Source organism: Haliotis rufescens, unplaced genomic scaffold (genome assembly GCF_023055435.1).
Source record: "Haliotis rufescens isolate VD_foot unplaced genomic scaffold, xgHalRufe1.0.p SCAF_2, whole genome shotgun sequence".
Classification (NCBI taxonomy): Eukaryota; Metazoa; Mollusca; class Gastropoda; order Lepetellida; family Haliotidae; genus Haliotis; species Haliotis rufescens.
The window spans coordinates 38393520-38409259 of NW_025963890.1; the positions used below are offsets into that span (position 1 = coordinate 38393520).

Here is a 15740-nt window from a genome sequence, read left to right on the forward strand (position 1 = left end):
AACATTCAGTGTATAGTTTTAGTTTGTTGACCACATCTCCTAACATAAAGTACAGCCCGGTGACTCGGCAGGTTTTAGTGTTGTCTGTGTCAAACTATGTGAACCATTCATATTTACCCACGGATGTTGCGGCATTCAACCTCGTGGGCGGCAACAATTAGTGTGAATCTGTATAGAAACGTTTCCAGAACAGAAACATGCAGACATTGAAACAAACACACACGGAAGGAACTGAACAGTATTTACTCTACCTCACACACTCACTTCCACACGATGATTACAAATATTCACATTAACCGTACAGTATGCAATAGGTTCCTCTAGTTTTCTGTTGATAAAGATACAGTTATGCTACGAAAGGCATATTGTAAACTAAATGGGTTAATGAAGCGCGACTAAAACAGGAAATTAACTCAAGGGCGATAATAACTGTGACAGCATTAATCCAAATATCATCACCGGTGATTTCACGACAGCTGACAATATTTTCCTTTGCCAATTATTTCAGTGTATAATGCAAACTTAGTTGGAACTGTAGTTTAAAAATAAACATGGATTATGTTGATCATGAAGAGTAAGCTATCAGGGCAAAACGCTATAATGAACCAGTAAAGTGTGTTTCCCAGTGAGTAAACTTCATTCATAACATCGTTATTATCTTATATAACTCCGTTAGAATTCCGACGAGTACTAAAGACCATTGTCACAACCTTCAGTTCTTACAAATCTTGCTGTATGGCATGATACATTTACTATTGTTCCAACTGCCGGGGATCTGAGGATCGTCAGATTGTCTAACGTCACCTCTGTAACCGGTTTTGGAGGCTACATCAACCAGAAATGAACTGTTTAGGGGTAGACTGAGTGCGCAAACTGTTCGAAACCGTCTAAGAACTGCTCACCTTCAAGCACGACGGCCATACTGCGGGCCAATTCTGACTCAATTACACAGACGCCAACGTCAATTGTGGGCACATCGACACTTACGATGGACTCAGAGGAATTGGAATCAAGTCGTCTTCAGTGATGAATTCCGATTTTATCTTCGGTTTGCTGATGGTAGGTTGAGGTTGTGGAGGCGCCGTCATGAACGTTACGCCCAGTGTTGTGTACAGGAAGTTGACAGATTTCGAAGCGGAAATGTCATGGTGTGGGGTGATTTCTGTGGCAATGCACGTTCCAGGTTTCTTGTCATCCGTGGCAACCGAAACGCTGCTGCTTACCCCGACCAGGTACTGGCACCAGAACTACTGCCTTTTATGGCAGCACATGGGCCCGCTTTGATCTTCCAACACGACAATGCCAGACCCCACACAGCAATTTTGACAAGGAATTTCCTTCAGAATGCGGGAGTCAACGTCATGGACTGGCCGTCAAGGTCTCCCGACCTCAATCCCATCGAACACGTCTAGGATGCTCTTGGCAGAAGTCTGCGCACTCTCAAGAACCAACCACAGAATTTGCAAGATCTTGGCACCATTTTGCAGCAATAATGGCGTCGTCTTCCCAATCATGTGTTCACAAGCATCACACGGTCCATGCGGAGGCGTTATGTGGCAGTTGTCAACGCACATGATGGCCATACACACTACTGAACTTGTGTGCTATCATATTCTCGTGTTTGGGACTTATGATTTAAACTGTTAGTGTTATTACCGAATACCGTAGGTGCTTGGAACAAATTATGGTTACAACCGTTAATTAAAATCCTTCTTTGGACATTAATCATCACAATTTACCGTCTCTGTCCGTTGTATATCATATATGGAATTACATTAAAAAAAAATTTAAATTGACGCCATAAACTGTGGTTCTATTTCAAATATCACAGTCGAACATTTTAGATTGAAATATTGCAAACCATATAAAACGAATGCTAATATGACGTATATGTGTCGGCATGCAATTTGAAGTAATTAGTAAAAAGTTGTCATATAAAGGATAGAACATGTTTATATTTTGAATCTGTGCTGCTTTACATTTCAGGTAGTATAATGCCTCGGAAAGTAAATTTGAATGGATATTTATAAGAACATTCACGGCACACAAGTTCGACACATCAGAATAGACTGGACAAAGCCATAGTTTGTAACAAGAAATAATATGGTGCGCACACTTATTTATTGTCTTTTATTACACGCATATTTTATATGATATTAATATAACATTTTACTAACATTAAAACAAAAAGTACATAGGGGGAATCTTGGATTTGAAGCTCTGAGCAGCAGATGAGGGTACGGCCAAGGGCTACAACTACACAGTGCTGTGTTATTAAGCCTAGTGGTAGGCATTATAATGAGGAACATGCAGTAGCATGGCAATATCTTGGAACTGGTACAAGGTGGTACCAGTCAGTGAAAACCAGCTATGTCAATGAAGCATTCCGACACGAGAAACAGGCTGTGGAATGACCTGTAAGAATACTGTTTTAGAACAATGGGGGGAGATAAACTGGTATGTCTACATAAAATGCATCCTTTGTCAGTTTCAACATTCTTCAATTCCTGACGAATTCTTCATTTGTCAGCTTGTACTATTTGTAGTTCCCATAGCTATCAGTGGATGCCTTCAGATGTTCTAGACACAGGTCTCGATTCTTTTGACAATGGTATGCGATTCCTGTGTGTCTTTACTCTTCTCCGCCTCCACAGACCTGCGATTCAAGTACAACCTGCATGTTAAACGGGAGAAACACATGTTAATACCAAGACGAAATATTTCATAATTGTGCGTAAACATATTTATCATATAATGAGTATGTTTCTCGGCAGAATAAAGCCAACGTATATAAACGTTATCCGTTGGGGTCATATGCGGATAGAGATGCAACTATCAAAGGTCAAGTAGGAACTAGTTTCAGTGTTTACGAACAAACATGGCGTCGCCTTTGTCATAAGGCGATCGAGTCAGAATTAATCATTGGGAATCTGGAGAAACTACTGAGATAATTGTTATCATGATGAAAGGAATAGTCTCATATACTGCATTTAACAAGTTCAGAGACATAAATTGCGAAACAAGTTTGCGAGGGCACTAGACAAGCGAGATCAGTTTCTATATATCTGTGCTGCTAGACCTCTGTGGCTTGGAACTGCATAAATTAAAACAGTTGGACTTGGCCGAAATAGGTTTGAATTGTTAGCTTGTTTCGTTTAGTCGTTGTGTGTGCATCGGGACAGGCCGCCCGTCAATAACGTCTGACTGTGGCCGTGACGTCTCAAAGACTAGGGTTAGAGTAGCTTCCCTTTGATTATCCTATGGACTGATGGCTTGCCGCGATAGGTAAGTAAAAATAATTTGTATAGGCAATTGTTGTTTTGCATATATGTAGTTAAGCCACTGTAAAAGAAACAGGTTTCAGTTGGAACTATATTGGCTACTGTCATTATCCGACTGAGAAATCACTTACCCTCTGACGTAATATACTTTAAGGTACATTCAAGGAAAATTTGCAATGCTTAGGTATAAATGTTTGTGAGAGATGGAAAGATATTTTCGAGTACAAAATTGAAAAATGATATTGTATGGTAAAGAGGTCATCACGCTTATTCTTAATACAGGATATTTACCATCCCCAAACACACTCGCGTGATACCATCAGTGCTCTTTATCACACTTACCCACTTTTTCGGCAGCGTAAACATAGATACACTCCAACAGCTAGCATAAGTGTCAGCACCATACCCACAAGTCCACCAAGAAGAACCCCCAAACCAGTTATGTTGGTAAAAGATTGTGTCGATTTGTTGGGAAGTATGTTCGTTGTTTCTGAAAATAGATATCAGATTGACTCTTCCAAACATTAAATAATAATGTAGTTGATGACACAACATTGAAATGGCATTGTTAATACGAATGATCTCTTATGTTGTGAAGTCGGTCAAACTTAAGACAACGTTACAATGGAAAACAAGAGAATCGTGAATTCTACCAATGGCGCGTAGACAGCGAGGACCGATGTATCCATTTCTGCATCCGTGAAGACATCTCCCGTCCACCACGTCACACGTCCCATTACAGTGGCCGCAGTCAGACACACAGTTCACTCCGTACTTCCCTTTAGGACAGGCTAAATGTGAAACACTGTTGTCACATGAATTATATCGGACATTATAAATATATGTAACCACATTGACCTCACAACCACATGCATTTGACATCCATGTGCACATATTGTTTTTCTCGACTGGTACATGAAATTGAATGTGATCCATAACGGATTAAAATGTAAGTTTTGTTATAATTCAGTTGACGGAAGAATTTCCTCGTTCCAGTTAATATATGAGATGAAATTAGAGTCGACGAGTACGTTTTGATACATCTTAATAGAGACAAACTTTTGTGGCCTTAGACTAGATCGCGAGTTGTGTGGCATTCAATTATAAATGTTGATGACACAACTTTCAACGAGCATTACCAATGCGAATGATCTTCTTTGTTGCGAAGTCGATCAGACTTAAGACAAAGTTATAATGGAAAACCAGAGCAATTGATAATATACCAATGGCGCGTAGACAACGAGGACCGATGTATCCATTACTGCATCCGTGAAGACATCTCCCGTCCACCACGTCACACGTCCGATTACAGTGACCGCAGTCAGACACACAGTTCACTCCGTACTTCCCTTTAGGACAGGCTAAATGTGAAACACTGTTGTCACATAAATTATATCGGACATTATATATATGTGTAACCAAATTGACTTCAAAGTCACATGCATTTGACATCCATGTGCACATATTGTTTTTCTCGACTGGTAAATGGAATTGAATTTTTCAATAATGGATTTTAAGGTAAGAGTTGTTATATTTCAGTTGACAAAGGTGTTTCCTCGTTGCAGTTGATATATGAGATGAACTTAGTCGACGTGTACGTTTTGATACATCTTAATAGAGACAAACTTGTGTGGCCTTAGACTAGATCGCGAGTTGTGTGGCATTCAATTATAAATGTTGATGACACAACTTTCAACGAGCATTACAAATGCGAATGATCTCCTTTGTTGCGAAGTCGATCAGACTTAAGACAAAGTTATAATAGAAAACCAGAGCAATGGATAATATACCAATGGCGTGTTATTTTTCTGTTGAAAAAAAGGTTTCTTTATTTCAGTGGATAAATTGAATATGCTTGAAGTTGACGAGCAAGGTTTGGCAAGTTTAGTCTTAGTAAAACCAATTGTTTGTAGCTTTAAACTAAACTGTGAGTTGTGCAGGTCACGGTTATTAACCCACCTTCTTTGCATAGATCCAACTGCCACCCCGTCTCACATCCTTCTGGACAGATTCCGGTCACGTGGTGACACGAACTGTTGTTACCACACCTACCACACCCATTGCTGCAGTCGACACCGTAGACACCACCAGGGCAAACTAGGCACATCATACCATAAGTAAATTTACTTAGTTTTACAGGGTAAATATGTAACCCAAAGCCAGAGAACAGCTAGACTACTGAGCATAAAAGGCAAAACAGCGATGAGAACCACATGATTGGAGCACTGACGATTAGTGATGACGCCAGGTGCTCGCAGACAGGGTAAGGATATTCTGCTCTACCGGTAGCATCTGTGTCTCCCACCTGCCATCTACAAAACGTAACTGTTTGTTGCCTAACGCCGCACAACAGTGGTCCTGTCGACAGGTCATGTGTGACTAATGTCATTGTATAAAAGTCAAGCTATTACAGGAACCATAGTTATGACATAGTACTTAGTAAACATAACGCTACCATTCCAAAATGTGATTTGTTACCTGAAGAACCCTTGTTCACTCATGTTTCATGTGTTTTTAGTTTTGTTTGTATACTTCCTGGTAAAACTGACATTTAACAATTTCACATAGTTTCGGAAGGACTCTTAAATTTTCACTAGTTCACAAACAAGTTCCAGAAATGAATTCCAAAAGTGAATGTCATATCATGCTGCCTTCCAGTGATTCAACCAAAATCATGCCTGCTGATAATTAGACAGTTTTACCCTGTGTGCAGTCTGTTCCACGCCATCCAGCCTTGCATCCACCGTCACACGCACCTTGTGTCACATCACAACTGGACGCCATTCTACAGTGCCGAGCAATGCATGACTTCCTACAATTAGGTCCATACCTCTGTCCTGTCGCACAGCCTGGGGGGACTGTCGTTAACGTTGACTTTGGAACTATATAGAACAACTAACGTACTTCATAAGTTGAAATATATAATGACTCTATTGAGCCAACTGGAAATGACATTGTTCTATTTTTAAAATGTCGTGAAAGTTATCAGACATGTTCATCTGACTTGCAACTAGCTGAACATATAACATTGTGAAATTAAGACGAATGGTAAAGATTAACCCTTCAGGACAAAGTCTAACTTTGATCAAGTGTCTAACCTCATCTGTTTGTATCGTTTAAACCTTAGTCTCCTAACAAAATTATCTTGGATCAAACATTCGAAAACTCATTGGGGAATAAAACCCTACAACAACTCGATGTATAGATGAGGTTGAAATAGCACATGTTGATTGGTCCGTAGTATCACAGTGTTATGGTCACATCCTCGATTGTCCTATTTCATAAGGTCTATATTTGCTGTTCAGCGTACAATGCATGCTGGTGACCATGTATTATTGATGTGACGTGAAACTAGATCCCCCAGATAGTTTAGCCTATTAAACAATAAGCAAAAAAATGACTCATAATGTAAAATTGTGCGATTTGTCTCATTTAATATGACAAAAATGGAGGAAATGCATTTTTATATTCTTAATTTTGGATCATACAGTTATAACTAAAAAAACAATAATGACGTCTGCTGAGACGTATTCCGAAAATCATCTACACAATGAAACAGAAGTACATCTATAGACTGTTTGGAAAAACGAAATGTAAACTAAAATTTATGATGATAACAAAAATACCAAGGACTATTAGAATGCAGCTAAAAAGCTAAAACTAAAAATATCATCAAAATGCCATGCAAGGTGTTTTTCAAGGACAATGGGGTTTTCAGATGAGGTTTGTCGGTTGTCATTATAAGTCATGAGGTATTTTCAGTTTTGGACATAATATCCTAAATTTGGCAACCAGCAACATTGTTTCTTTCAGTTAGATTTGATTCTATATGGATGCCAACATGAAATATATACATCATTTTATTTCATAGTTTCAACCTTTATAGAACTATAATTGAATCGCTATATCAGTCAAATCTACTGGAAGTAAATATGAACTTTCATAAAACATGCTTACTCCACACTTCTACTTCAGCAAAGTCTAAAACAGCACCACCTCCATCATTATTTGTTTCTGTATAGACGGTCAAGTAGCGCCAGGCACCAGAACAGTTCACATACAGTACATCCGGGATGTCTCTACCATCCGCACGTCCTGTGACAGTGTAGCACAAATCACCTTCCTTGGGATCAGGGGAATCCGTTTGTGATGTGTAGAACTGTATGCCTTTACGCCGTTTCATATCTAATAAATGTGAGTATTTGCGTTACACATGACATGCTTGATGAGACTGATACTTTTGTCACAACATGCAATCGATACAAATGTAAATATTAATTACAAACAATTAAAAATATCAAGAACCGTTATATTTGATTCTTCAATGAAATATTACTTACAGTCATACCTGAAGAAGAGTCTAACCAAGGGAGAATGTACCTCCATCTCGAGGTCTACCTTCCACCATGCATTGGGTTTGTCTTCCTTGGTGTGTATTGTCATTGACTCGTCATTACCATCAGTTACTCCGTCAACAGCTCTCCGGGAATATTGAACTCTCCTTGTACTGCTCATCGATGTTTCTTTATTCAGTGCAACGTTTCGGCCATTACCTGTGACTGCGCACACTCGCAATATATATTTCTTGCATACATAAAGAGTTAAGGACAAGATTTTATTAACCATAAAACATGACAATAATGTAAATTATTGTTCTCCTCTATTTCTCCACCACACGTTTGCAGCCACCTGAAAAACATGCTTGTCATATAAGAGTCGACTAACCAGATTGTGTGGTCAGGCGTGCGTATTTGGTTTTTGGTCCAGACTCGTTTATTTACAGACAGTAGTAATATAACTGGATTATTTCTAGGTGCGGTACACAAGAAACAAAAAATAAAAATAAATCATTTCAATAATCATATGAAAAGAATGTTTCACAGACTGTTGCTATTGAAATATCGAGTGAATATCGATGTTTTGAAGTTTTTCAGTTACAAGGATTTATATCGAAAATCCAGGTGAAAAAAAAAATCGATCGAAAACAGCAAGTTCAGTTTTTTTGTAAGTCAAAATAAGGGAAGTCTGAAACGAACTATACTCATACGCAAAAGAAACACAAGTCGAGTATGCAGTATACATGTTATTTATTTTCAACAGTAAAGACAAGAAATACTAATAGGGCAAGATTGACAAAAAGTGGACTGAAGACAGTTTAATGGATTAAAAGGCAGATGACATAATTGTTTTCATTTCAAATGTTAAGGGCTTACACAGTTTCGGGTCAATACCCAAAATGTCAGTCAATACCTAGTGTGACCACCATTAGCACTGATCACTGCCACACATCTCCTGTACATTGAGTGGATCAGGCGATTTGTGAAGGCCCAATGGATCCTCCTGCACACATCCAGAGCAGCTATGCGTAGCTCATCGGCAGTTGTAGGGACTGGGCGCACATTGTGCAGACGCCTTTGAACCTCATCCCACAAGTGTTCAATGGGGTTCAGATCAGGGCTGAGGGCTGGCCACGTTGGAACACGGATGTTGTGTTGTTGCAGAAAGGTCATGGTAGCTCTGGCAACATGGGGACGAGCGTTGTCCTGCTGGAAAATGTACATATGTTGTTGATGTTGTGCAAAAAATGGAACAACGCGGGGTCTGATCACTTGGTCGATATACCGCTGAGCAGTGACGCCGTGTCCCCGACCTTGACCAACATTCACATGGGTCAAATACCTGCTCATATCATGACGCTAGGCCCATCCCATGGATCCCTTTCCACAACGTTTCTGTCAGCGAAACGATCACCTCGACGCCGCCAAATTCTGACTCTTCCGTCTGCATGCGAGACACAAAGGCGACTTTCATCAGAGAAGATGTCACGCCTCCACGCCTGATGACCCTGTGCCCACTGAAGTCGTGCTTGTCGACGCCCTGGTTGGAGAACAGGACGTCGTGCTGGTCGGCGACATCTGAGGTTATTGGAACGGAGACGTCGGATCACAGTGTCCCGGCTAATGTGTCGATTATGTATTCCTATGGTCTCTCGAGCAGTTTCACTTGCAGTTAGGAACGGATGTCGCTGGAGTTGACGGGTAATCTGCCGATCTTGTCGAGGTGTGGTGACCCGAGGAAGAACGCTCTGAGGAAGGTCATCTGTGGTCTGTGTTGCATTGTGTCGATGCAGGAGACGGTAAATTGTGGTTATGTTAACGTTGACGGACAACATCTTGGACAGACTCTCCAGCTTCCAAACGTCCGATAGCCTGGTTTCTCTGAATTTGAGTTAGACTTGGCTTTGTTGAACAAGGAGTGGTAGGTCCAAGAATCGGCCACAGTTGTATACCCTCTACAGTTCGTGACAGTTCGTGCATTTTCGATTTCGCGAGAAATGGGTGCATGATACCCACATAGTCATTGAAATGGTGCGTTTTAGCGATTCGTTTTTTATGTTGCGTTTTTACTCGGGGCTTCCAAAATGCAACCAAAAATATTTATAACGCCATCAGGCTTCACTACATGCTAAAACTCGTATCAATTGATGGTTTCGTGTTTGTTACCTATTTGCGTTAAACCACTTGCGTTTCTTTTGCGTGTGAGTACACATATACAGTAAAGTCAATTGGAGAAAATTCTAGTTGCGCATCTTGGAAAAATAATGACAAAGCGTTTGTTTTTGACAACACTGCTCCCATGATGCATGTTGCCATAGCCATGGTGCACAACACGGAGCCTGTTGTAGGAAATATATACAAGTTCTTGATACTTGAGAGAGATAGAGGGGAACCAATTATAAGTTGAGGTAGGGTGTATTACCGAACTGACCAAGCTCTCGGGTTTCCATACCAACAAGTTAAGGAAGGGTCGTCCCAAAAACAGGCCGAGACAGAAAAGGATATAAGACAGCTATTAAACAGGGGTTGTAAGACGTAGAATTCTGGAGAAAATTAAAGACACAAAGTTTCCCGGACTACATTAATTATTGCTCTCCACAAGATAGGATTTCGGTACACTGCACGTGGCGATGACCGAGCAGTTTTCAGGGGAAAATATTCCATCCTGTCCTTGATGTCTCATTATCTCCGCACCATCCATGACTATATTGCAGTCATGGCTTCCAGATCATGGGACCTCGACCTCAACCTTGATGGGACCTCGATGAATAAGAATCACTTCACTGTTTGTTTGTTTGTTTGTTTGTTTCAGCTATTTGATGGTGTTAAATAAATAATCGAGTCTGGACCAGACAATCCAGTGATTGGCATCATGGGCATCTATCTAAGCAATTGGGATTCGATTACTCATCGACCAAGTCGTGGAGCCTGACCATCCGATCCCGTTAGTCGCCTCTTATTATGACAAACATAGCCGCCTCCTACGGAAAGCATGCGTTGCTGAAGACCTATTCCCTACCCGGATCTTCACGTTTTCCTTTCACTGACTACATGTGGCTACCATCAGATGGACTAAAACCACCCATGATACTGTCAGGTAAAGTTAATCGTGATGTTTTTGTGGGGCTTATTGATGGATGTTTTCGTGGAGTAAAAGAAACCTGGTGAATATCATAAGAAAATGAATACTGATGTGTTCATGGACTGGTTAGGACATCTGCTACCGTGTTTTGATTTTGCAAATTCGAGTAAAAATTCCGATGTATATGCATAAATCAGCAAGAAGGGACGCACAATTGGTGCCTATGGGATAGTTACTTCTTGCCATAATGTATTATCCCCAAATTTGACATTGATGTTAGCAATGAAGAAGTCCACTTAATAAACTTCAGATGTCATTTACTTTCGTGTGTTAAAAATGTTTAAATGTTTTGCCTCTGCAGCATATTATTTTGAAGGATTGCAAACATTTTAAATCAGGGACACATTTTAAAGCATGCAATGCAAGAACTCCATTCACAAACACGACAGGTTGGTATAACGGTAACGCTATTTTTCAGGGCATTATCATTTGCAGAAACCCGAGGTCAAGCAATATGAGGGCATTATCAAGTTACAGTGGCCCGCTCATTTTTGATAACATGCGGGCGGTTTAATGATAATTCTATCCATTCTTGCTATAAAGCATGATAATGATATACTGTAGACACATTGAATGGGAAAGTGAAATTGATGTGTTATTTACTTACCCAAAGCCTTTATATTTGCAAATTGTGTGTGAGTATCATCAACGTCATCTCCTGTGAATGGGCTGTATGATTGGTACGTATTCCACACCTGTACTTCAGCAAAGTCTAACACAGGGCCACTGTGGTCATTGGCTGTCTCAGTGTATAGAGTCAGGTAACGAAAGGTTTCATCACAGGTAACGTTCAGAATATCAGGAATATCTCTGCCGTCACTCCGTCCTCTGACCGTGTAACATAGATTTCCGTCTTTTGGAGTAACAGGATTTGTAACAGAAGTATAAAATTGTATCCCATTACGGCGAGCCTTGTCTGAAAATAATGCACTTGTTTACTCTTCTAAGTGAGTATGCATACGAAAACAATTTTCAGTAGGTTTCTTTACATTACAAAGAGCATCAGTCGGTGCCTGCGATGTATATACTGTTGGGAATGACCAACACAACTCTACAAAAGCTTGGATGTCATACATTTTCGATATTCTCTTGTCATCTTAACCTGCTGGCAGTAATAGCCAGGATCAGAAACATGACAGTCGCCATGCAGTATATTTATGATATGCGTGTATGATTACAACGGATGTAAGCTTCAATTTAATTAAATCATTATTGTAACAAATATTTAGGTTAAAGCTAAGTATTTGAGAAATGAGTGAGTGAATGTTGCCTAACGCCGCAATAATACAGCTATTCACGGCGATGACATTTTACAATATTATTATATACACTTACTATTTTGATGATTTGTTTAAATTCAGTTCGCAGAATGTTAGCCTTAGTAACTTATAGAAAAGAATCTAAAACTGAACACATGAAAAGGTAAACCCTAAGTGTTTCATTAACTGTTGGCTTCTGTTGCAACTTCTAAATCTGCAACGTCTAGAAACGTATGGGTATGGTAGTGGCATATCATCGTTATGCACATCGTACTTTACAGGTATCAGTGGCAGTATGTATCAACTACTTATTTAACAAAGTACTGAAGAGACAGATATCTAACACAACATTACTTACAGTCAGATCTGAAATAGAGGATGATCAGTGGAGACTGAACCTCCGTCTCAAGGTCAACCTTCCACCAGGCACTGGGCTCATTCAGCTTGGTGTGGATTGTCAGTGACTCGTTGTACGCGTCAGTCTCCCCATCTACCGCTGTGTGGGCGTATTGTACTCTCCTGGTACTACTCATCCATGTTGGTTTGTTTAGTGCAGTGTTTTGTCCACTTCCTATAACAGTGTGTGTATATTAGAAGCATTGTAAAAGAACCCAATGAAAATATAACGTCAATGATTAGTCGCTAATCTCGAGGTAAATACATCATGTGTGTTGATTGTGTTTGTTATGTTTGTGTTTTGTTGTTTGACGCAGCACTCAGCAATATTTCAGCCATGTGACAGCGGTGTTTGTTATGCAGGCTAATCACATTTATACAATATATTCGCCAACAAGTCTACATAGTTGTGCTTATGTCTAGCTGTAGTCTACTTTGTGTCAAATATCATTTAATTTCTTCTCATATGTTACATCTGTCTGTTTAGAGGCCGTTTGTACATGAAAGCACAATCATTAGCTCATGGTTCAATCCATGCCAAGTTTCAATATTCATCTGGATACGAACTAGATTTATTTCCTTATATAACCTCACACACCCTAAACACTACACTGATTTATACCAACACGATGACTTGCATGCTAACTTACCTAACGAGAGAATCACACACGTCCCTATTAGCCAAACGATGTTCCACGTAGCCATGGGGGGGGCAGGTTATTAGTTGCGCGACATTAGCTTGGTTCTTAGAGGTGCAGTCCCTTCCAATATAGTTTTTCATTCAAGATAGTGTTCCTGTGATAACTATCAAAGAGGGAATACGGCCAGAAGCGCGACAATGCCTTGTTGTCGTGTTGAAAACACACGCCAATACTGTCCCACTTTTCACAGCACGAGGGTTAAACTCCAAGTGGTCATAAGTATCTCATAAGGAGCTTTCAAAATGTAATTGTCATTACAGTGTACCGCACTCAAATGGTTATTTGTTTTAGGAATATTTTATTTCTATGATATAAGCAGAGGGGATAAGTTGAATCCAAGCAATCGCTTTATGTCTTTAATGTTATTGTCATGTGAGTCTTATTGTACCCGCACTTAAGCTAGTTTGTCATCTTTGGGATTCCTGTCAGAATAAATATATATAAATAATTCCAATACCATTTTAAAAGAATCATTAACATGGTAGTGATTCCAAGATATTTTGCAGATTATAGGAGCACGTTCTTTCCGGAGAAGGTTCGAGAAACAAGTTAAGCCTTATATGCTTTCCTGATAAAGTATGAACGTAGGGAGGGGGCATATGTGTTGACATATTTAACGTGCTCACCGGATTGTAAATGTTAACTCAGGAAAAAAGATACAAAGAGTCTATTTCGCGACAGAAAAGGTGAGTTATACTTTCTTTATTTTGCGACATATGAATTTTGCATCTGTTCATGAAATTGCTTTCTCTATATTTGCCATGATTTTCTTTAACTTCCGCCATCTCACAGTTGTGAGGCTTAGAGGGAGACGGTTCTTATTTAGGGCATTTTATTCGTGGAACAACAAATATCACACTTCTCTAAATTCAAAATCTGGAACTTTTCTGAAGTATAAACACATATTATGATCGATTACTTTTTTTTTAAAAAGTGTGCTCCTTTGTTCTTCAAAATATTCAATGGTGTTTTAATGACTGTAGAACATTTCCCAATTTCAATATGAACATGATACGATTTATACCACAGTTTTATTTTACAATTTAACAAACTGTAATAACATAAATGATACTTATCACTTGTCAAGTTCACTAAAATGTGACCCGTTATAATCTGTCACTGATTTTCTTTCACATTGAATTTCGCTATCCTATACCTTTATATTTCTATACTTTTATACCAGTAGAAGGCTAAGAGGAAATCTTGGACATGATGAAAGAATTAAAAACATGGTACTAAGCATTCTCTAGGATATTTCTCGAATGAAAGTGTTACTTCTAGTATCCTCAAGCACCAATACGCAGCATACCCACTAGGCAATTGTCAAAATCACAAACTCTAATGAGATCTTGAGTACATGGTCACGACCGGTGTTTCTTTAGCTCACAAATCCTATATACAGTCAGATAACATGACACTCGATGCTCATTTCCAACATCCCTTAATAATTATGGGCAAACACCACCTAAAAAGATATCCGAAGTCCCTCATCAAACGTCGTCTTATAAATTCTTACAAAAACCCAAAGGTAGTATGCGGGGAAGGTGCATTCCTAATTGTCCAGCAGCTGGCCAACATTTAATCCTCAGCGTGTTTGTGAGGTGGGGCCATTTAAAAAGTGTTTGGGATTAGTTGGCATGGGTCGGTCCCTTGGGGAACTTAACCCTACAGTGAACTGCATATGACTGATCCCACAATTGATACACACAATAAACCTCCCATCCATGTACCACGCGTCGGCTTCCTGAAGCATGTTCAACACATCATCAGTGGCAAAAACACAAGTAGCTTGTCATCGTCACCATCATTCACACACAACTGTACTTCCGACATAGACAATTTGCTTCTGTGACGGTAGAGTCCTGATTTCACACTTTCAAAATATGCAATGGTGGCTGGACCAGGCACTGAGTACAGCGCATCTTCATACAGCCTCTTGATTGGTGTTACATCTGATTTCGACCCGTGAAGATCCAGTGTAGAATTGATCTTCAGCCACCCATCTTGCCGTAAAAGACGACTATGCTTGTCGTAAATTAAGGCGACTAACGGGATCGGGTGATCAGGCGATCAGACTCGCTGACTTGGTTGATGCATGTCATCGTGTCCCAATTGCGTGGATCGATGCACATGATGTCAATCACTGGATTGTCTGGTCCAAATCGATTATTTACAGATCGCCGTCATATAGCTGGAATATTGCTGATTAAGGCGTAAAACAACAAACAAACAAAACAAGCATTTTACTTATGTTAATTGCATTGACCTCTGAAAGAAGGGAAAGTTTATACAATCATGTAATAGCACATTAACTTTGCTTAAGTTCCTGCTTGTTTGAACAACAGTGGATTGAACCGTAAATTCATATCATCGTAAAAGTATTTTATTGATCTGTGTTATTTTGTTGTTATCGTTTGTACAGTAACAGTAATAAGTATCTTATACTTCTTCTCCAGTCTTTTTTATTTACTGAATTTAGCGTTCATACAAATTTTATTTGGAACACAGGTGTGAATTTGTGCCAGTGCATTGAACTTGATTTTAGATCGGATCCTGACACGACTAAGAATGACAACTCTAGGAAAGTATATATATTTATTTGGTTCCGTTTGATTCCAACACAA

The 15740-nt window shown here is 39.5% G+C and overlaps 1 protein-coding gene across 3 annotated transcripts; it reads right to left on the reverse strand.

Moving 5' to 3' along the window:
* Positions 1 to 2085: 2085 nt before the first annotated feature.
* Positions 2086 to 13267, reverse strand: LOC124125563. 3 transcript variants are annotated; one of them, XM_048399931.1, is made up of 11 exons: positions 13066 to 13267; positions 12378 to 12590; positions 11368 to 11676; positions 7622 to 7840; positions 7239 to 7466; positions 5984 to 6163; positions 5241 to 5378; positions 4505 to 4630; positions 3935 to 4072; positions 3624 to 3771; positions 2086 to 2674 (listed from the first exon to the last, which is right to left on the reverse strand). In XM_048399931.1, the coding sequence occupies exons 1-11, from the start codon at positions 13118 to 13120 to the stop codon at positions 2581 to 2583; spliced, it is 1848 nt and encodes a 615-aa protein (XP_048255888.1). In that variant the 5' UTR covers positions 13121 to 13267; the 3' UTR covers positions 2086 to 2580. The 3 variants fall into 3 exon arrangements, with proteins under 3 accessions (XP_048255888.1, XP_048255887.1, XP_048255886.1); XM_048399930.1 differs by having other exon boundaries at positions 3935 to 4060; positions 4505 to 4642; XM_048399929.1 differs by having other exon boundaries at positions 4505 to 4642.
* Positions 13268 to 15740: the final 2473 nt, after the last annotated feature.